General features: G+C 41.4%; 2 protein-coding genes across 2 annotated transcripts in view; one reads left to right on the plus strand and one right to left on the minus strand.

The window, feature by feature from the left end:
* si:ch211-168f7.5 (uncharacterized) lies at positions 1 to 22,784 on the plus strand. Its single transcript, XM_057850588.1, has 4 exons — positions 1 to 507; positions 12,623 to 12,842; positions 17,061 to 17,288; positions 17,363 to 22,784. The coding sequence occupies exons 1-4, from the start codon at positions 253 to 255 to the stop codon at positions 19,822 to 19,824; spliced, it is 3,165 nt and encodes a 1,054-aa protein (XP_057706571.1). The 5' UTR covers positions 1 to 252; the 3' UTR covers positions 19,825 to 22,784.
* The window catches only part of ttc9c (tetratricopeptide repeat domain 9C), an 8,934-nt gene continuing 7,181 nt past the window's right edge, over positions 21,079 to 22,831 (minus strand). Inside the window, exon 4 of the mRNA XM_057850590.1 lies at positions 21,079 to 22,623. Coding sequence (XP_057706573.1) covers positions 22,502 to 22,623 — 122 coding nt within the window. The 3' untranslated portion in view covers positions 21,079 to 22,501. The remainder of the gene's footprint in view (positions 22,624 to 22,831) is intronic.

Genomic DNA, 22,831 nt, shown 5'->3' on the forward strand with positions numbered 1-22,831 from the left:
ACTGCAGACTGCTTGGCACCATGACGACTCCCGCTCGTTACCCGCACAAATAAGTGGTAACGGGAGGTCACTCGTGCATCCGGTCACGCTTCATTTACTCGGTGAAATGATCCACACTTGGGATAAACGCCTGTTAATGCCGCGTTAAATCGCCGCTATGTCGCAATCCCGGATACGTTGTCCGCCGAGTGGACCGTAGCTTTGGTGGCCCGTTGCTCGCTAACAGAGCGCTGACCAACGGGCACTGCAACGATGGCCGCCGGTCGCCGCGGTTGCGTCAACTCGCTATGGTCGGGCTCTGAGCGCGTCCGCATAGGTGAGCGCCTCAAAGCGACGCTGGCCGGGGTTCTGGAGCTGGAATTGCTTCGCTGCGAACACCACGAGATGGTGGACGCCGCTCTGGAGGATCGAGCCAAGGCGGCCGAGGCGCAGCTTGATCCGGCGCCGGATGACGGGAACGGACACCAGGAGGCCGAGCGGGGTCCTGCGACACTCCGCGGGCAACAGGTACTAAAAAGTCCGCCTGTCAGTAAGATCGGAGCACGGACATGCAATACTGCATGTCGCATGCAGTGGCGTGAAATAGCGGTGACCCCACCGCCCCCAAAGTTGTTTGACAAAACCATTACATGTAGTTGAAGTCCGGTTGTGTCTGTACAGTTCCGATTTGGCGCAGCTTTTATTACCCGGCCGCATTTTGAGCTGCTCAATCAGCTGTAAAGGTCACTTTGGCATATTAGACACTTCATTAGGCACACCTGTACGAGCAAAAAACTGATACTGATAGCATAGTAGTGTGATTGTCATGTGAAGTATTGACTCAGTAATGTACACGGCAACCAGTACTATTGAGTACTACAGAGGAACAATATAACGATTCGATTTTCTTTTATTATCATATGCTCTATGCACAGTTTACATTATCATTTAGGGTGTAAATCGCCAATGTCATCATGATAGAACATTATGTTGATTCTTTTGGCAATTATAATATTTGACAAAGTCTGCCACAATTCCATTCCTTGTACCAAGGGCCTTCAGTGGATTTCATAAAATAAAACGGTAATTAATGTTCTACATGTACTGGGTGTGAACTATATTAGATAAAAACTTGCACTGCGACTTTTTGGGGGTTTGCGATATATATTGCAATATTAAAACTAGAAGAATTTTCACCAGATGACTTGAATAGCTCTGTCTGGGAAGACTTTATTAGAATGTATTAGATCAGGGGTCACCAACGACCGGGCCACGGACCGGTGCCGGTCCGTGGCGCATTTGGTACCGGGCCGCGCAGAAATAATAAATAATTTATTAAAGATTGCATTCTGGCCGATTGACTTTGGCCTGTGCCGCTTAACACACCAATATCTCTGTCCACTCTAGATATACAACTACAGTATAGGAGGTCATCATAGAAATACATTGATTGGACTGTTAGCGGTACATCTTGTTTTGTATATCTATGTGCGCTTGGCCTCGATAATAACGTATGACGTAGGTCGTCACCAATCACATTTGTTCCCGGAAATAATTAGCCCCCACATTAGAATGACTGAAAAAAAAAAGACGTCTTTGGACAGATTTTTTACGGGGAAAAGGGCACCCGACTAGCCAGAAGATGAGCCTACAACTTCAAAGAAAACAAAATCTATGCTACTTCCCAATTACTAAAGACCCACGAACTGCGAAGGGGTGGATTCGTGACCCGTATGTGAATAAACCGAGTGATTCGAGCATGTCTGTGCAACAGGAATATCAGCTTGTAGAGATCGCAAATAACGGGGACTTAAACGTACATTTGAGACAACAACTACCGAGGTTCTGGATTAAAGTAATTTCGTAATATCCTGACATCGCTAGAAGCGCACTAAAAACTGAGCTACAATTTCCAACATCGTATCTTTGTGAAGCTAGCTTCTCTCACTCTCCCATCTCGGGACCATCTCATCACAACGAAACAAGCTCAGGCCTCCCACTGATTCAGCGGGTGAGTTGTATTTTCCCTGCACTTAACACGACGGGGCTAAAAACCACATGTTATCGTATATTTGCTGTATTTTTCTGCCGCACATTGCCAGTGTTCTGAAAGATTTGGCTTTCGCATAATGTTAAAAATGACCGCGAATGCAGCGATTCCAAAGTACACACAAACTTTCTTTAAAGAAAGGAATTTTAACTTACGTCTGTCATGTTAACTGCACACAACTGCCCGCAGCTCTCTCACTTGACTTCGCCATGTCGTTAAGCTTTAATTTACACCATTTTCGTGTTGCACATGTATGTTAATGATGTAAATAGTTTTTTTTTTAGCACCGTTGGATAACATTGAGAGTCCAACTAAATATAAAAGAGGGCTTTTTTCACCGCCACACAAGCTTTGGGAGCAAAACTTTATATGGGTGCAAAATTTGACAGAACACCGGTCCGTGAAAAAAAGACGCAAATCAAACCGGTCCGTGGTGCAAAAAAGGTTGGGGACCCCTGTATTAGATTGTTTTTCCTGAGTTTCCCTCTTGTTCTTCTCATTTATCCTTGTATTCTTAATTTGTTCTTTTATATTCATTAAGCAATTTATCATGTTCTTTATCATAAAAAATGTTCTTAGTTTTTTCATTTTTTTTATCGTTGCATTATAGGTTTAAGGTGCTTCTTGCAAAACTGTGATATATGGTTGTATTCATATAGTACCATTTAATCTAAGATAGTGGGGGGATCTGTGAATGATGAAGATTGCTGTATATATAATAATAATGATCGTACATCCTGCGATAGGACTATTGCGCATGCGCACATGGCGATGGCGATATTCAAACGATATACTGTATTGTGCTGGCCTAAAATGTACTGTATTTTTAAAGCCCACTTAAAATCTTTTAATTTTCCCCCAAACTGTCAGTGCGCTTTATAATCTAACTCGCCTTATATATTAATTCTGGTTCTGCTTAATTATGTCAAACTCTAGTAAAGCCGTCCAAACACACATTCATCACCAAACCCATAAATTAAAAAAATATATATAAAAAATTCATTAATTAATGACAACAATGTTAAAAGAACAAATGCAGAATGTTGATGAACTAATGCACCCTATCATAAGTTTCGCCTCTATGTATGAAAATAAACTCGTTTATTGATAGCGCGCCTTATAATCAGATGCGTCTTGAAGTCTGAAAAATACAGTACCGTAATTTTCGGACGCTAAGCCGCTACTTTTTTCACTCATTTTGAATCCTGCGGCTTATAGTCCGGTGCGGCTAATTTGTTGATTTATTTGGGTTAATATGTAACACTTTATTTGACAGCGGCATCATAAGACTGTCATAAGACCGTCATAATTATGACATGACACTGTCATGGGCATTAATGAATACTTATGACAGATGCCATTGAGTGTCATCCGACAAATTTTGTCTCCAACTCCATTTATGTCCAGCTCGGGTCTTTTACATCCATTCAAAAGTGAAATGATATCTCATACCCCAGTTAATATCTTTTGGTGTAAATATCCCATAATACAGTGAGAACAGCTGCGGCTATCGTCTGGTGTGTCTTATCCGTTAACAAATGCCATTTTTGTGTCAAATTTGGTGGCCGGCGGCTTATAATCAGGTGCACCTTATAGTCCGAATATTACAGTACATTTCACCTAATAAAAATACAAACCAATTGTTACTAAAACATTTTAGACATTTGAATGAAATCAATCTTTACAACAAATCGGCATATCTAAAAGATGACAGTGCTGATTGATGTTCTGCATTTTGATCTGATTAAATTGTACTCAACCAATCGATTTATGGATCCTGATCGATTATTACACTATTATCTGTATTCATACCCTATGACTGCAAAATGTGATTTGTTGACTATCACATTTTAGTGCATGATTTCTTTCAATATTCCATACATTACAATATTATTACATTTTTTTCTTTTAATCTGTCCTGTTCAGCTGCTTGACACAGAGAATGGAGATCTGAGTGTCCGATTGGTCTGAACAGTTTTAATATATCACATGGTTGTATAACATACTCCCAGTGTGATCATTGTATTTATTCATATTACATTACTAGAAACTGCAATTTCGGGAGAAATTATGATGGGGCTTTGTTGTGGTAGATACAGATTTATCAGGTCACTTCCTGTTGATTTGGAGACATTTCAGGGACATGTCCGGTTGATATCAGGTCACTTCCTGTTGATTTGGGGACATGTCTTGTTGCATAGCCGTCAATGACATCAACTTACTTGGGTGCCAGTTGAATGTCAATGGGCTTTTTGGTCAAATGGGGTTTTTGGTCAAAAATCACAACCACACACGATTTTTGCCTTTCAAAATGAATGGGAAACTTAGACATACAGTTGTGGTCAAAAGTTTACATACACTTGTGAAGAATATAATGTTATGGCTCTCTTGAGTTTCCAGTTATTTCTACAACTCAGATTTTTCTCTGATAGAGTGATTGGAACAGATACTTCTTTGTCACATAAAACATTCATGAAGTTAGGTTCTTTTATGACTTTATTATGGGTGAACAGAAAAAAGTGATCAAATCTGCTGGGTCAAAAATATACATACAGCAGCGCTAATATTTGATAACATGTCCCTTGGCCATTTTCACTCCAATTAGGCGCTTTTGGTAGCCATCCACAAGCTTCTGGCAAGCTTCTGGTTGACTCTTTGACCACTCCTCTTGATAGAATTGGTGCAGTTCAGTTAAATTTGATGGCTTTCTGAAATGGACTTGTTTCTTCAGCATTGTCCACAAGTTCTCAATGGGGTTTCAGTCAGGACTTTGGGAAGGCCATTTGAAAGCCCTAATTCTAGCTTGATTTAGCCATTCCATTACCACTTTTGATGTGTGTTTGGGGTCATTGTCCTGTTGGAACACCCAACTGCGCCCAAGACCCAATCTTTGGGCTGATGACGTTAGGTTATCTTGAAGAATTTGAAGTTAATCCTCCTTCTTCATTATCCCATTTACTCTCTGTAAAGCACCAGTTCCATTGGTAGCAAAACAGCCCCACAGCATAATACTACCACCACCGTGCTTGACGGTAGGCATGGTGTACTTGGGGTTAAAGGCCTCACCTTTTCTCCTCCAAACATATTGCTGGGCATTATGGCCAAACAGCTCGATTTTTGTTTCGTCTGACCACAGAACTTTCCTCCAGAAGGTCTTATCTTTGTCCATGTGATCGGCAGCAAACTTCAGTCGGGCCTTAAGGTGCCGCTTTTGGAGCAAGGGCTTCCTTCTTGCACGGCAGCCTCTCAGTCCATGGAGATGCAAAACACGCTTGACTGTGGACACTGACACCTGTGTTCCAGCAGCTTCTAATTCTTGGCAGATCTGCTTTTTGGTGATTCTCGGTTGAATCTTCACCCTCCTGACCAATTTTCTCTCAGCAGCAGGTGATAGTTTGCGTTTTCTTCCTGATCGTGGCAGTGACAAAACAGTGCCATGCACTTTATACTTACAAACAATTGTTTGCACTGTTGCTCTTGGGATCTGCAGCTGCTTTGAAATGGCTCAAAGTGACTTTCTTGACTTGTTCAAGTCAATGATTTGCTTTTTCGGATCCATGTATGTATATTTTTGACCCAGCAGATTTGATCATTTTTTCTGTTAACCCATAATAAAGTCATAAAAGAACCAAACTTCATGAATGTTTTTTGTGGCAAAGAAGTATCTGTTCCAATCACTCTATCGGAGAAAAATCAGAGTTGTCGAAATAACTGGAAACTCAAGAGAGCCATGACATTATGTTCTTCACAAGTGTATGTAAACTTTTGACCACAACTGTACATGGCCGTCAATGGCATCGACTTAGGCGCAATGAATGGGCTGTCATGGTAAATAGTCCAAAGTCACAAGGACTTGCAGTATTTTTTCCCGCCATTGGAAATGAATGGGACAGTTTTTAGTAAATTTTGGGGGAACCGTAAGTTTTTGGCAAATTCTGTAACTTTTATGCCCCTTACCGTCCTGGAATTTTTTATGTCTAAATAATGCGATTGGGTAAAAAAAAAAATTGTAGGACATTTCAGTAATTTTTTTTTGTTTTTAAATGAACCCATGTTTACAGGTGAACAGAGAATTTTGGGGGGTCATTTGAAAAAATTTCCTTCATCGCGCGAAAATGCCGGTCATTTCGATATTTGAACCGTGACGTTCGGTCAAATGGTTTGGGCTGTTCGGCGCGCTGAACAAACGCCATTCAAAAAAAATAAAATAAAAAAAAATAAAAAAGGAATTTTACAATCTGGGTCTTTGCCTTGCAAAGACCCATCTAAATATTACAACTGCAGTAACTGTACAAATATTACAAAACCATACCTACCGTACATTAACACACAACCTTGCATGTTTTTTCTTATTTAGATCAAATTTAAAGGTATTGTGTGCGTGAATTTTGTTGTTTTGCCAATTAAATTTACCTGAAGGGATGGAAAAAAAAACTTATTGGTTGCCACTAATGGTGATGGTGATCCGTTTTGACTGGGAGGTGATCGCTGCCAGCCCCGTAAATGGCACTGAAACAATCATTCAATGCCAGCCATCCCATCCCAAATAGATTCGAAATCTATACACTAGCTGTCAATGGTAGTCAATGAGTTAATCTTTTTAACATGACAGGGGCAGAATATTAGAAACATCAATTTGAGGCAATGTAGCAATTGATACCACGACAAGCTATAAACCTACTTGTGACAATTTGTATATTTGTAGAAGCCAAATTTGCATATACAGGTGTACCTAAGGTTGTGGCCAGCACACCCATCGTATTATGTTATAGTGTAGATAATATGAGTTGACATATAATCCAGAATGACACAATGCTCCTGCCTGAAGCTGTGGCCTACGGTGATAGCGATATTGTGCATTATTTGTGACCATGAACTACATTTGCTTCAGTGAGATACTCCACACTGGAAGGCTGGAGCTGGGATTCCAACCTTTTGCCACCGAACTGTGAGCTAGCTGTTCTAATAATTCCTCCACTTTGTTAGTAAGGAGGCTTTTAGGGAATAATCCCTTCAAATAATCCACAAAATTTCTTTAGTTACTGTTTGCATTTGACTGACGGGTGCAATGAAAGGTTTATGTGGCCTTCAGAGTTGACATTTGGATTTTTCAATGCAAAAATATAAACTTTGCTTTGCCATTAACCACTTAAACATGGTGATGAATATGGTTCAGTACTAAATTTCCTCATAGTGATGAATCAAGTACAGTTTATCTAAAGTTGAAAGAAGTAGAGTTATAATAAAGTCCTACATATTTCAAGCACAAATGTTCATTAAATCAGGAGTGCAAATGACATGTATAAAATCTATGAATACCCAGAAATGAGAGACACTTGAGCAAGGGCATTATGTTGGAAGTGCTGCCTTCCACACCGCCCACCCTCTAATTTCTACTCGGTTGTCGTCCAACCATTTGGTGCTGCAATGTCCCGCAGAGCGGACAAGGCTGCATTACTCATTCTCACCTCAGAAGGTAGCTGTCAGTGTGAGCCGGCAGGTCGGTGCCCTGCCCTGCCTCTGCAGCAATGTGGTCCGACATGTAGGCGCGTGTAGATGGAACAACATACAGTTTAATGATCACTTAATACATGGGTTCTTGCTCGAACACATTCTACCCCTCTTTGAATGCATGACTCAAAGCTTTGGAATTATATAACGAGTTGTTTTTCAAAATACGCACTTGCTACATCATTAAATTCTGCCTGCAATACAAGTAGCAACAATTTGGCCTTTCCAATAAAAATAAGGCAGTGCATTGCCTTATTATTGAGGCTCTACATTGCCGTATGTCATACATAAATTATATTCTTCAAACTCGTAGTCTTGGTTTGAAATGCATCTTTTCTGACACCAGCTCTGGTCATTATTTGCAGTCTGGTTCCACAATGAAGCAAACTATCCATCCATCCTTCTTCTGTTGCTATTATTCTCATTAGAGTGAACTGGAGGACGACCGTGGGCAAGAAGTTTTGTACACCCTGGACTGGTTAACGGCCTATCACAGGCCACATATACAGTGGGGCAAATAAGTATTTAGTCAACCACTACTTGTGCAAGTTCTCCCACTTGAAAATATTAGAGAGGCCTGTAATTGTCAACATGGGTAAACCTCAACCATGTGAGACAGAATGTGAAAAAAAAAAAAAAAAAAAACAGAAAATCAACGTTTGATTTTTAAAGAATTTATTTCCAAATTAGAGTGGAAAATAAGTATTTGGTCACCTACAAACAAGCAAGATTTCTGGCTGTCAAAGAGGTCTAACTTTTTCTAACGAGGCTCCACTCATTACCTGTATTAATGGCACCCGTTTTAACTCATTATCGGTATAAAAGACACCTGTCTACAACTCAGTCAGTCACACTGCGAACTCCACTATGGCCAAGACCAAAGAGCTGTCAAAGGACACCAGAGACAAAATTGTAGACCTGCACCAGGCTGGGAATACTGAATCTGCAATAGGTAAAACGCTTGGTGTAAATAAATGAACTGTGGGAGCAATTATTAGAAAATGGAAGACATACAAGATCACTGATAATCTCCCCCGATCTGGGGCTCCACGTAAGATCTCACCGCTGTGGCATCAAAATGATAAGAACGGTGAGCAAAAATCCCAGAACCACACGGGGGGACCACAGTAACAAAGGCTACTATCAGTAACACAATGCGCCGCCAGGGACTCAAATCCTGCACTGCCAGACGTGTCCCCCTGCTGAAGAAAGTACACATCCAGGCCCGTCTGCGGTTCGCTATAGAGCATTTGGATGATCCAGAAGAGGACTGGGAGAATATGTTATGGTCAGATGAAACCAAAATAGAATTTGGTAGAAACACAGGTTCTCGTGTTTGGAGGAGAAAGAATACTGAATTGCATTTGAAGAACACCATACCCACTGTGAAGCATGGAGGAGAAAACATCATACTTTGGGGCTGTTTTTCTGCAAAGGGACCAGGATGACTTATCTGTGTAAAGGAAAGAATGAATGGGGCCATGTATCAAGAGATTTTGAGTGAACATCTCCTTCCATCAGCAAGTTCATTGAAGATGAGACGTGGCTGGGTCTTTCAGCATGACAATGATCACAAACACACAGCCAGGGCAACAAATGAGTGGCTTCGTAAGAAACATTTCAAGGTCCTGGAGTGGCCTAGCCAGTCTTTAGATCTCAACCCCATAGAAAATCTGTGGAGGGAGTTGAAAGTCCGTGTTGCCCAACGACAGCCCCAAAACATCACTTTGTCATTCCAGAAATGGGCGATTCCAAAAATTGGAGGACATTTTATCTGGGCATCAAAATTCTTGAAAAATAAACCTGAACTTTCCAGATTCTCTGCTACATACAGTGCCCTCCATAATTATTGGCACCCCTGAAAAAGATGTGTTTTTAGCTTCTAATTTATATATATATTTTTTTTCAAATAATATGGGACCTTAATGGAAAAAAAGAAAAATCCAACCTTCAATACAAGTGCATTCATTCAGTGGAGAAAAAAATCCCACATAAAGAAAAAAATATATGACATCAAATAATGTGTGTCACTATTATTAGCATCCCTGGTGTTAATACTTTGTACAACCCCATTTTGCCAACAAAACAAGGTCTGGGAACTGAGATTGCCATGGGAGGAGCTTGATTTTGTGTCCGGTGAACCATTTCTGTGTAGATTTGGCCATATGTTTAGTGTCATTGTCTTGCTGAAAGACCCAGTGACGACCCATCTTCAGCTTTCGGGCAGAAGGCAACAGATTTTGATTTAAAATGTCCTGGTATTTTGAAGCATTCATGATGCCATGCACCCTAACAAGGTTCCCAGGGCCTTTGGAAGCGAAACAGCCCCACAGCATCAGTGACCCACCCCCATACTTCACAGTGGGTATGAGGTGCTTTTCTGCATGCGCATCTTTCGTGGCACGCCAGACCCACTTCGAGTGTTTGTTGCCAAAAAGCTCAATCTTGGTCTCACACAAAAATACACACGGTCCCAGTTGAAGCCTGGGACCGTGTGTATTTTTGTGTGTGCGTGCTTTGGTCAGATGAGAAAAAAAAAAAAAATTCCAATGTCTGCAGATTCTCAAAATCGGGTGACTCAGAACCAGACGCAAAAATATGCGATTGGGATATCCCTAAATAGCACCAAATACCTACACCTAAATAACATGGTATATTAAAGCATTATTTTTGCGTATATACAGTGAGGAGAACAAATATTTGTTACACTGTCAATGGGAAAACCCATTGGCAGTGTATCAAATACTTGTTCTCCCCGCTGTGTATATATATATTTTTAAGATTTTATCTCAAGACTGGTAAATTTACTCAGAAACTAAATGTTTCTGTATATTGTATGAAGATTATTTAATTTTGATTTAGGTTGGAGATAAAATGACCTCTGATTCTGGAATAACCCACGAGAACTTTCAAAACAAATGATTTAAAGTCATGACACACAGTGTCAGTACCAGTTTTTGTTCATTTTCCACCATGTCGCTTAAAATGCGATTTGCCTTCTTCCCCTCACTAATGCCTAAAAGTGTGCAAATCCACATTTTGCAAGCGTGGATTAAAAGGCCACACAGGGTCAAATGCAGCCGGAAAGAAAGATTCCATTTGAAATGAATCTTTCTCTCATCCATGCAAAATTCTGGTCTATTATAAGCTCCTTATATGGAATCAAACACAAATTCTTTTAAACAAAAGCACAACTGTTTAAGGAAATACATTTGACAAAAAATAAACGCTTCAATTTCTAAATAGAAGTTGTCAGTTTGCACCATTTTGCCATATCTTTTACGTCACGGCCCAGTCAATTCAAGGACCAGGTCAGGGAACGAGATGGACGTGTATGTGGTTAGAGCCAGACTTGAAGATTAGGTCTAGTTTTAGGAAGCATCGCCTTACATGGAGCCATTAGACTGACTTGTGGATTGAGACAAGCATCGTCTCTGCTTGTTGCCTCAGGAGATGAACCACGCATAGCAAGTCTACCTGACTGAATGTTTTGCCGAAGCTCAGAGTGGGTGTATGTTTAACATTCAAAATTAAAATTGCACGAACAATAAATAGCGCTCAACAAAACACATCCTACATTGTTTGGTTACATCCAGTCCTCTGATTTATGCATTGTACCTCATTGTTCCAGAGGCGCACTGCTGCTCAAATGGAAGTATATCAGATTACATCGCTCACAACAACACCCCCTCCACCTACACTCCTATGATTTGATCATGCACTGTGCCTGTGTGTAACATTATATGCAATTATGTGCAACGAGGCAGACCAAGACGTAGGTATGGATTCTTGAACCAGAATTAGAGTGGAAAGTGCAGGTTGAGTTAAACACTGCCGCTCGTGCGTGGGAGAAGCGAGAGTTAGATCTGTGCCGCGTCAGGGGCAGCAGGCTGAGAGGATATTATGGGGGCGATAGGGTGAGGGGGGATTATTTGTCAAGGAGAGTTAAAGGAGAGTGAGGGTGGTAGTGGGGGACATCAAAATGCCCTTTTCCATGGGCCCAGCAACTGCACCCCCATCCCCCATTCAATCAGTGGATGAGTCACTCTTCAGTTTCTTTTTTACCTTTTTTCCTCATCACCAGGGTGACAGGTGGAGATGGGCAGCTGAATCTGAAACTCTTACTCACACCACCCCCTTTTTTCCTCCTCTTCACCCCCTTCTGCCACTCTGCTGCCTGTTCTTTGTTACGTCATCTGTCTTCTCCCGCGTTATCTCCTCAATCCCCCCTCTGTGCACCCACCCCCCCAGTTTTCTGTCATCCTAGCAGTGAGTCACTCACTACCTGTATTGTTTCCTTGATATGTGGCGCTCACAGGCTTTCTCTTGTCTCATGCAGAGTCTTGCTGCAGTGCTTGCGGGCAGGGGGATTTGGAGGATAAATAAAGGGAGATGGTTGTCGGGGGTTACTCTATGCCCTCGCTAATCTAGGAAATGGAAGCACTTTGCTGACTTGAGTGATTGTCAGTCTTGTTGTGGGAATCAAGCCTCGTTTGTTGAATGCGTGTTCAAGGATGGAGTGATGTCATACAGTAAGGCAAATGTCTTGTAAATGATGTCATACATCTTTCACCGATTTTAGTCTCACTTTAAATTCACTTCATGCGAGGTGGGTGTAAACCAGCCTGATTCAGTTTCTGTTTCAAATCTAGGTAAATTAGAGAGGGTTGGAGTCCGTAAATCTAACAATGCCCCGCCCCTAATAATATATTTTTTAAATTGTGCATATGTACTAAATGAAGTGTGTTCCTTTGGTCAAGTGCACCTAAATTTTTGCTTAGCCGGGGCAAATATAAACTTGATTATAGTTTGACCAAGTTAGTGCCACTAGATGTAACATCACTTGTTAGAAAAGACAATTTACCCGGCTCTTTTACAATTATTTGGCTTCCAGATGTTGAAGGCAGACGAGACACATATTTTCATTTAGTGCTCATTGCACTTGGCATATTTGGAAAAAAGAAAAGTACAACTGCAAGCTGGAGAGTGTTTTTATTTTTTGCTTAAGCCGGGCAATCGGGAAGTGCGTAACCCTGCATGAGCACTCATTCCACACCTGTCTTGCACTATTTTGAATTCCAGGCTCCTTCCCCCTCGGACACAATAGGCTTGTCAAATAAGAGTAACCCAGACAACTCCTGCAGTAACTCTGGCGACGGGACGGTACATTCTTCACTAGGCGGGAGGAGTAACTCCCGCTGGTCCTCTTTGTCCTGGGACGCCCCTTCTGACCTGCTGTCACCGCCCACACCGGACCCTGGTGGTGCGGTCAACCTGGATAGCGATTCCAGACCGAGCTCAGGTAAAAAGACATGAATAGATGTGTGTGGATGTCTTGTGCAAGACATCTTCCTTAAAATTATCCCCGTTTTATTCCCTCTTTTGTTTACTTATACTTTGTGTGACTTAAAAGTGACTCACTCATCTTTTTAGCCTTTCCTGGCAAACATAATTTTAGCTGCTTACAAGTCATACATTATTCTAAGAGTTGCACCTGTTCACAACTCTTTTGCCGTTTTAAAAAAGTAAATTTCACTTCAAAGTGGAACATATGAAAACAAAATGTATAAAGGTTTCTTGGTTTAAAGACATCACCAGGGCTGTCACGAATCACTTTTGAATCTTTTAAATCCTTTTGATTATTCCAACATATAATGGAGGATTTGGATTAAGTATTTGTGCAGCAAAGCTATGAACCATTACCGCTGTTGACCCTCATGGTGTTGAGAGGCCAAATGGAATCTAACCATGTGGGCACTGATACACTGCAGTAGTGCTGCAACGATTAATCGATTAACTCAAGAAATTTGTTTAAAAAAAAGAAAAAAAAAAAGGTTCGAATTAAATGTTGTTGCTTTGAATATTCATTTAATTAAAGTGGCGTTGAATTGGTTTGGTTTAAAAGTGTTTGCATTTAGTTTTATTGATTCGGGTGAATACTGTCCTTAAGTGGCAACAGTGAATATGACAACTCATTTCACATGGTTGAATCCAACTGCTCCCCGTTAAGACCAACTTTTGAAGTTAATGTTTTCTTAAAGCATTCGTAATTTAGTTTATAGCAGGGGTCGGGAAACTTTTTGGCTGAGAGAGCCATAAACACCACATTTTAAAAAATCTAATTCCGTGAGAGCCATACCATATGTTTAAAACTAAAAATACGAGTAATGTGTGCATTTTGTCATTTCAACGTTTTTAAAGTACAGTAAGTCTTCGAATTCTTTTTAATAACATTGTTATGCTGTTGCTAATCAATGAGTATTTCTCACCATTAATGCGACTTCTGGTGCTGCTGATGGCTTTGTAGTCTGGTTGATACTTGATGAGGTTAAGCGTCATGCAGGCATTCAGAAACTTACGTCTATACGATACGTCTCTTTTCATGTTCACGAAGAAACGACACGAATCCTACGTTTTTTCCAACACAAGTTTGTCCATTGGTAGATTTCTTTAGCGAACTCAATGAAGGACTTGAATAAATCTTTCCCTCTTGTTGTCCCTTGCATAGCCAAACTGCCAGACTTTCCTCACGAAGTGTGTAAACGACAACATACCTTGCGATCACGCTGAACTGTGATAAATTTCTCACATCCGTTAACTCATCCAAAGCGAGTGAAAAAAATGGAGCCAAATTTATGTCCTTCATGCGTTACCTCAATTTGATTTGACATCATGATGGTACGTTCGTGAACAGTTCTTGCTGACAGGGGCATGTCTTTTATCGGTTTAATAATCTTGTCTTTATCCGAAAAGTCGTTAAAAAGTTCATTGGCAACATCAAGCATGAATGCTTTGGCGTACTCCCCATCGGCGAATGGCTTCCCGTTCCTCACAATTGCTAAAGCGCCAGCAAAGCTAGCCGAATTCCAGTCACCTTGTTTGGTCCAAACACGGAGTTGCTACTGACTAGCTTGCACTTTTGTAAGAAGCTCTTGACATGCTTTCTTCCTGTTGTCCCCCGCCGGATATTTCAATGCAAATGTAGTATGGCGGGTATCGAAGTGCCACTTTATATTTGACCTTTTCATAGATGCAATTTTATCATTGCATATTAGACACACAGCAGAACCTGCTCTCGCCGCAAAGGCAAATTCCTCTGAAAAGTATGATACTCCTCGTCTTTTTTTTCTTTTTGCCATCATCTCAAAAGGGTTTCTAAAATTGGCGGGGAAAACGAAACTAAAACCGTAGGAAAATTACTATGCATATGCGCACATCGGCCGCTCTTTTTGACAGCGAAATACGGTGACCCCACTCGATCAGTGTCTGCCTCATCTGCGTTGCCAATGCGATTGATAGACAGATAAATAGATAGATAGACGCAACGACATGTATGTTTGCCACTTTCCCACTAAAATAACTGCGAACCGGCTTTCTAGTCGCCAGGGATTGTCGCCGTTTTGCGCAACGCGCAAAGGAGTGTAACGAAGCTTTTTTTTTTTTTTTGTAATTAGATTTGTCTGAGAGCCAGATGCGGCCGTCAAAAGAGCCAGATATGGCCCGCGAGCCATAGGTTCCCGACCCCTGGTTTATAGATATATTTACCAGCTTTTTGTGGGAATATGTGTTTGAATCATTTGTTAAGAGCATTGTAAAAAAAAAAAAACATTTTATAGCATTTAAGCTAGCAGAATTTTGCTATGCAAGTTAGCCAATATTTCTTTTGTTGTACTTAGATCCTCATTTTTTTTAATACTGTTTGAGGCTCAACTGAGATATTTTAATTTTTTATGTTCCTTACCAGATTAATCGATATTAGGAGTGGGAACCTCTTGGTACCTCACGATACGATACGGTTTGCGATACAAAGCTCACGATAACGATGATCTGACATTATGGAGATACAACGATTCTCGATACATTGGTCATGAAATCATTCTAGGATATACTAAAAACAACTAATAAACAGAAAAACAAGCTTCTGCTGTGAATTGGAATGTGTTTATCACTAGTAGACGTCCAATCCATTTGAACTGGGAGGGTGGCAGCGAATGAACATTTGTTCATTCGCTGTCATCCCTCCCACTGCAAACGGATTGAACGTCTATGGCCGTCAGTAGCAGCCAATGCCAGGCTATGAGTAATTTTGGGCCATTTAAGGTAATTTATTTGTTAATTTTCAGTTACTTCCTGTTGATTTTGGGGTATTTTATGGGTCACTTCCTGTTCATTTTGTGTTACAGAACAGGAAGTGACCTGGTAATCACCCAAATGAATAGGCAGTGACTCAAACTCAACAGCAAGTGACCTATAAATGCCCTGAAAATCTGACTGAATGCTCTGGTTTCGAATGAACAAACGTTCCCAGTCTAAATGGAATGGGTGTCGAGCACAGTCAAGGCAGCCTTGAGTTAACTGAGACACTATTATGGTGGAAGATTTTGGTAGCAACTTGTTGGTTCCTTTTTTTTTTTAAGACATTGACACCTTTTTAAAACAATATCTTGATTCTTGCAGGAGCATATAGATAACCTTATATATCGCCATTTCGATATTTTGTCACACTCCTACTCGATTAACTTGTTCACCGATCAATCGACTACTAAAATAATCTACTAAACTGCAGTAACTGTATTGAGTGTTTGTATGCGTATCAGTTTTTTTCCCCATGGTCCCTAGTTGGCTAAACACTAGAGATGTCCCGATCGATCGGCATCCGATCACGTCATTTTCAAAGTATCGGAATCGGCAAAAAAATATGGGACATGCCTTTTTTAAATATATATATAATTTTTAATTAAATCGTTTTCTAATTGTATTTAAACGTTACAGACAAAATGTCTTACACTCATCCAGAGTCTTTAGTTTTGGTTTAAAGATTGGTTCATAATAACAACAAACATCTTCCCCTGACATTTATTGTCGCACTCACAAAGTTTTATTCATTTTTTTTCTTAATGCATTGCCAATATGATCGGGAAAAATTATCGGGAATGATTGGAATTGAATCGGGAGCAAAAAAAAGCAATCGAATCGGGAAATATCGGGATCGGCAGATACTCAAACTAAAACGAACGGGATCGGATCGGGAGCAAAAATACATGATCGGAACAACCCTACTAAACACATCTTAAATGATACTTCATCGATCTTGCTCATAAAGCTGCATCCCTACAATCCGTGAATGGAAAGCTTCCAGGGACAGTTCCCACACAAAGACGCACACCATGTCTCTAGCAAAAATTACTGCAATATCAACTTTTCATCAATAAAGGGTGCTAATGAACTGAAACGGTCAAGAATTATGTTTTGACAATTTGGAATTCATGGAAATAATTAGGTGCAGTCAAAGCGTCAGGTCAGAAATTATTTGTTGACCTATTCTTGTGGTCGACTTTTATTTCCTCCTGAGCCTGAAATGTCACACTACCGAGCTTGTTTTGAATCTGTTGTTTTTGTTAGTCCAGTTGTAAATGTATTGTCAATAGTCACCGCTGACCTTGTAACGCACCATGATCAACATTAGTTTTAAGATTATGTACAGCACATTAACATGCATGACCTGCATTTTGTTTTAAAGGTTTCTATTCAGTGAGTGGGAGCTCTCTGTCCGACTCATGCTACTCAGTGTCCAGTGATGCTGCCCAGGGAGTACTAGTACAGGCAACTAGACCCATAAAGCTTTGGGAGCAGGTCCCTTGTTCAGTGAGCAACACTGACATCTTATGGTCAGACTGTGTGGTACAACAGACAATACAGAATAATCAACGCAATGATGCTGAGCCAACAGAGGAGCAGTCAATGTCAGGTGAGAAATAATTGTTGAAAATTATATTTAATTGGCAGTTGCTGGATAAAATGTTCTTTCTGTTCCTTTTACAGTCTCAAGTGAGCCTGAAGCATCTGGTCTTAGCTTTTTGTCCGATCTCTGCTCAGACCACAACCATTCATTGATTTATTCCCTTCTAAAGCTTGACCGTGTCTCCTTGTCCTCCCATGCACTAAGACCCCAGTTGGACCCATGCTACTGTGAAGATCTTGTATCTCGTAGGACAAAAGAGGTGTATTCATACCCCAGTCCATTGCATGCGGTAGCCCTCCAGAGTCCTCTTTTTACCTCTCAGATGCAAGAGCGAGCTCCGTCTCCACACACTGAGGGAAACCAAGTTAATGAGCCAACAGAAAGTGTCGGTGTTGAAAATTTGCCTCATCAACATCACAAGGTCATGACTCCGGCATCTCTGACCCAGCTGGAGCAGTACATCTCTCGGCTAGCACATCAATACAGGCATCGGAGTTCTGATCTCGCACATTGTCCAGTCATATACAGAGGCCTTAGCACGCCTGGTAAAAGTCACGGTTCCACACAGTCCCTGTCTGCTTTTGAAAGCCGTAGTACACATTCTACGCTGCCAGGGGGTAGTGTAACGCCGTGCAAATCACTTATGGGCAACTCAGCTAAAGTAAGCCTCAGCGCTACTGGGAAAAATGCCACTAGAAACTCGATCAACCTGGGTAGCCTTCCCTCGGCGACTGGAGAGGATTTAAACATAAACTTGAACCTTAACCTGAACTTGAATCTTGCTCCAAGTTTAAACTCCAAAAGGGGAATATTAGAAAAACCCCAAAATCTGGGGATTGACTCTCCAACCTCTGTTTCTTCTGTACTGACACAACCCTTGTCAACACCTGGCCCGGCGCTTCGTGCACGCCCTCGAATTTCCACTTGTCCCACCTCCCTAAACCACCGCAGTTCTCTAGAGATCACTTCAGGTCCTGGTGCAACTTCTGGATTTGGATCATCAACCTTCTCTCAATCACTAGACTGGACAGGTGGACAATCAAATGAGGTTGGCACCTCAGTGTTTGGTACCAGTTTTGGATCAGCTCCAGGTTCCCAGCGCAGCAGCTTGCTGCAGGAGCCAGTCTCCAGTCCCAAGCTTATTGAAGATTCACCCATGGTGGGGGAAATCTCCCGTCTGTCTGGCTTGTCAAGGGCTGTTGTGGTTGGATTAATGGAGCAAGGAGTGGAAATGGACATCGATTGCTTTCGGGCGGAGGCAGCCAGTGAGGTGAAGAAACATAAAGGTCCCCTGAAAGCTCACACAGAGCACCCACATGACTGCATTAGACTGACCGACCCGAACCCTCAGAGACCAATGCAGCTGTCTCTCAGCGTCACCCATTCTCCGCAGTCTCAGTCCAGTCTCACTCCTCCTCTCTCACACTCCAGCAGCCCGATTCACCCTTACCAGTCCATCCATTCTCCCTCTTCAGTTTACACCACACACAGCCACTATCAGCGAATCCCTTCCCCATCTGACCCACCCTCCTCCCCTACCGCCACAACAGCACAAAGAGCTCACTCTCCTCCACGTCCTCTTCAACCCTCTCCGATGGGAGGGACTCCTCTCTCAGTATTTCGAAGAGATGCCCCTTTCCAGTGTTCACTGCCCCGTACCATCGCCAGGACATCTCCTGCGGAATATGTCAGCATCCATTCTAGGAGTGGGTCACTTCGACACAGTGGGGGAGGAGGTGGGACTGGTTTGGGCTGGACTAGGGTTGAGGGAGATGGGCTCTATAGAGGGAAGCATGCTTCTCATAAACTGGTCAGGGCAGCAACTGTGAGCAATTATGCCAATAGGGATGACTATGGTGCTTCTTGGTGGGAGGACAAACAAGCACAATCACGCAGAAAGACTTCCAACAAACTTAGCAGAGCATTCGAGGGGCGTTTCTGGGGAAAGGACACTCAGAGCAAGAGGGAGGAGATGGATAGGGTGGAGTATGGATACGGATGGACAAGGAACATTGGAGGAAGCTGGAGGGGAGAACAGAGAAGGGAAAAGGTGGTGTCCAGCACTCATGACAAGATGCCAAAGGTAGAAAGCTCACCTATTTTCTCCAAGCAGAGGGAGAAGGAAGGTTTAGAAAAACGGAGCTCAAGTGTCAGGAGTTCCAGGAGGGCCCTGTTCAGGAGTGAGTCTCAGGGCTTGCTGGTGCCTCGCAACCAAGATGAGCCCACAAGAAGGTCAAATTGGGTTTCCTCATTTGATTTGGCGCAAAGTGCCATGAGTGTGAGCAGGGATGAGGGTGAAAGAACACTGAGTGCAAAGGAGGACAAGCACCTCTCATCTACTGCGAGTCTCTTTAATCTCTCCTGCTCACAGAGTTTTGAGAGCAGCTGTCACTCCCTCTCTCCTCTTTCCTCTCCCTCCTTTTCCCCGTCCCCACCACCAAGACTGCCTCTCCAACGTTCTCGATCGCTGAGGGATTTGGGGAGGAGAGTTTTTGGCTCCGTGAGGTCATTAAGTCTCAAACAGAAATCATCGAAGAAGTGACAATTCAGCTGCTTGGTGTACTGAACAGGAAATACTGAATACAGGTTCTCCACCCCCACACTTTAGTTGGTGAGTTCCTCTCAGGCACATTGATTGATTGATCCATAAATGTATTATTCCCAAAGGGTGTTACAGCCAAAATAGAGAGATTGTGAACTCTTAAGACTGCACTGCATCTTTCATTATATAAAATAAGTTCCAAAAGTGTACAAGAGCAAATGTGAACTATTAGCATCTGTTGATGCAAATATCCATATAAATATTCTGTATACCTGTGTGGAAACCAATATATAAGTTGCTTTGTTTTTGATGATGTATAGTATTAATATGGGTGAAATCACACTAATAGTAAAAAGACAGTTAACACTCTCATACCATCAGCGACTTGAATGCTGTAACTTGTGAGGATGAATTTATTCGTATAGACTTTTGTGCATGCTGCTCTGTGACAAGTTCAGTGATCAGTTATTGTGTAATTGATATTTTCTATTATTGGCAATCCTGCCTCTCAAGTACAATCATACTGGTCAAACGTTGACCAAAACCAAACTTTTTATCTTGAATGTGCTCAGGACTTTGAATGAATTGTTGAGTGTGGTTAAGTGCAACTAGACAATGAATAAAGTAAACCTCAACCTAAACATCCACTGTGTCATAAATACAAGCCTTGTGAATTGAAATTGGGTTGGTAGCCCTAATAGAATTCATAAAACAAAACAATCTGGTTTATAATGCACTTGATTGCCAAAGTCTCTTTGCTTTTAGAGTCAGCAATGTGAACACTAGATTTGGGACAAAATATTGTTTGCCAATACAAAATGTAACGATAAAAAAGACTGAATTGGAATGCCTTTGTTACTGCCCTTCATGCCAGACAACATAACGGACATAGGAAAACGTCACAATACGCATTAAGTTTGAAAAAAAAAAAGGATCGCGAAATACGGAGTAGAACGCACTGCCACATGATTTGAGCAATTTAGCTTATACAAGAGTCAGCTCTCCAGGATGATATTATGTAAAGAGCGACACCCTGTGGCATGCTCACAGTACAACATAACAAAACAATCACCATAAACACACGGAATGAGGGTCAAACCTATATTTTTTCTGCTTGGGCTTAACGGCAGCTCCGTAGCCACTCGCACGGTATTGAAACATTTTTTTCTCACTAACAAGAGGCAGGCTATCTTTAAATATGCAGGGGAAAAAAGCATTAAAAAAAAAAAAAAAAGAACAAACTAAATATGTTGATATTGTGCTGCGTTCATTTATTGAGATAGGTAAAACACAGGTAGAGGCGTTCAGAGCAGCTGCAACCCCTAGCTGCTGTTGCTTGCTCCGCTGACTGCTGGCTTCGTTAGGTGCTGAGGCTCTTATGCTGCCCTCATGTGATATCATAATTATGGTAACTACCACGCCACCTCAAGTCGTATTTTCTACTGGAAAACTGATATTGTATTATGATACAAGAGTTTCTGAGATGGGACGACTGTTTACTTTTAAAAATTGTGGAGCGGGGACATGCAATTGTGAATGGTAAGAAACCACGTTTTTTAGGAAGATTTATCGTCAAATTGTACGTTTTTTTGATGCCAGCATCAAAACGTAGTGTACACATTATAAAACTTTTTTTTAACCAAGTGGTTGCTCAAACATTCAGTTAAAAACAAAAACTCACCATTTGCATTATGATGCAATCTCTTATTGTAGTAAATGAATTCATAGGTCTATAACCGTTTTGCCCACATAACAAACCAAAATGAAATCAATGTTTGCTGTTGCTACGACAACAAAAGCACGTGAACAGGATGTACTCATAACTACCAATTAGCAAGTGGTGATAATCATCTTTCCCAGAGTTGTGAAGGCAGCATCAGAAGTGGAACTGTGTAGAACCCCCACACAAACACACTCACACTAACATCCATTTTAATTTAACCGCCAACGCTGCATTTTCAATGCGCCGAGGCCGTTTGACTGTGACCTTAAGCATCCTGCCCCTCTTTATAATTGGCTAGCTGGCTGCCTTCAATCAATTGGATCGTTTAACTGGCAGACATATGAAGATAGGTGGGATTTACTGAGTATGATCACTCCTCCCAGAAAAAAAATCCCAAATAAAATTAACAGAAAGCTATGCTTTTAATTCATGGTGGGGGCAGGCACCATGGCAGCACTGTCTGCCAATTAAATTAAGAAGGACTAAATTGAACTTTTATTTTCTAACATTTTTTTTTATATTGTATCGTGACGTATCATTTCGTGACACTGGCGTACTGAGGTGCATCGTATCATGAGTTTAAGTGTATCGTCCCATTCATAGTGAACACATCTGATCTCTGCAGAAACACATGCTCTTCCCGTTGCTAGGGAACACTATTTCTTCATTCAACAAATTAGAGATGGTTTCTCATCAAAAGCATGAAAATCAGTCCTAACTATTACCTGGTAGTGTACAATTACTGCTCCTCACTCACCTCAAAAAAAAAAAAAAAAAAAGACATCAATGGTTCAGAATTTCATTTCAGAGTGTATAGTGGGCCTGCATCCAACAAAGTCTGTGGGCTTGGTTGAGGCTTCATTAGGGTGTGACCTAAAGCTGAATTTCTACCAAGCAGTACGTGTCGGGTTGGGTCAGCCCGTGACCTCACTTTAATGTGTCAGTCTTATTACCCTATTCTCCAGAGCTGCTTTTTGTGCTGGAGGCAAACATGCCTCGATACATGGCCTTCTCCCGGAGTAACTCGTTGCTAATCTTCTCCTCGACCATCTGAAGGTACCTTTTGATGTTTCCATCTGTGAGAGAAAAGGCCAAAGACAGGAATTACTTGATTGTGCCATGAGTAATATTAAATTAAAAAAATATATAAAAAAAACCAACTGAAATTTGCAGAACATACAATATTTCTCAAAAATTTTGCAAACACTTGCATGTCATTTCACGCTGACTTGTGATAAGGAATTCACTTTTATTTCCATGGAAACCTGAATACAGTACTATCAT

The sequence above is a fragment of the Corythoichthys intestinalis genome, chromosome 11 (genome assembly GCF_030265065.1).
Source record: "Corythoichthys intestinalis isolate RoL2023-P3 chromosome 11, ASM3026506v1, whole genome shotgun sequence".
Classification (NCBI taxonomy): domain Eukaryota; kingdom Metazoa; phylum Chordata; class Actinopteri; order Syngnathiformes; family Syngnathidae; genus Corythoichthys; species Corythoichthys intestinalis.

Bases quoted from the DNA above. Each gene is read 5' to 3' on its own strand.
- si:ch211-168f7.5 (XM_057850588.1), top strand. From the start codon at position 253: ATGGCCGCCGGTCGCCGCGGTTGCGTCAACTCGCTATGGTCGGGCTCT. The intron at 508-12,622 runs GTACTAAAAAGT...TTTGAATTCCAG, and splicing joins CGACACTCCGCGGGCAACAG to GCTCCTTCCCCCTCGGACAC. The intron at 17,289-17,362 runs GTGAGAAATAAT...TTCCTTTTACAG, and splicing joins AGAGGAGCAGTCAATGTCAG to TCTCAAGTGAGCCTGAAGCA.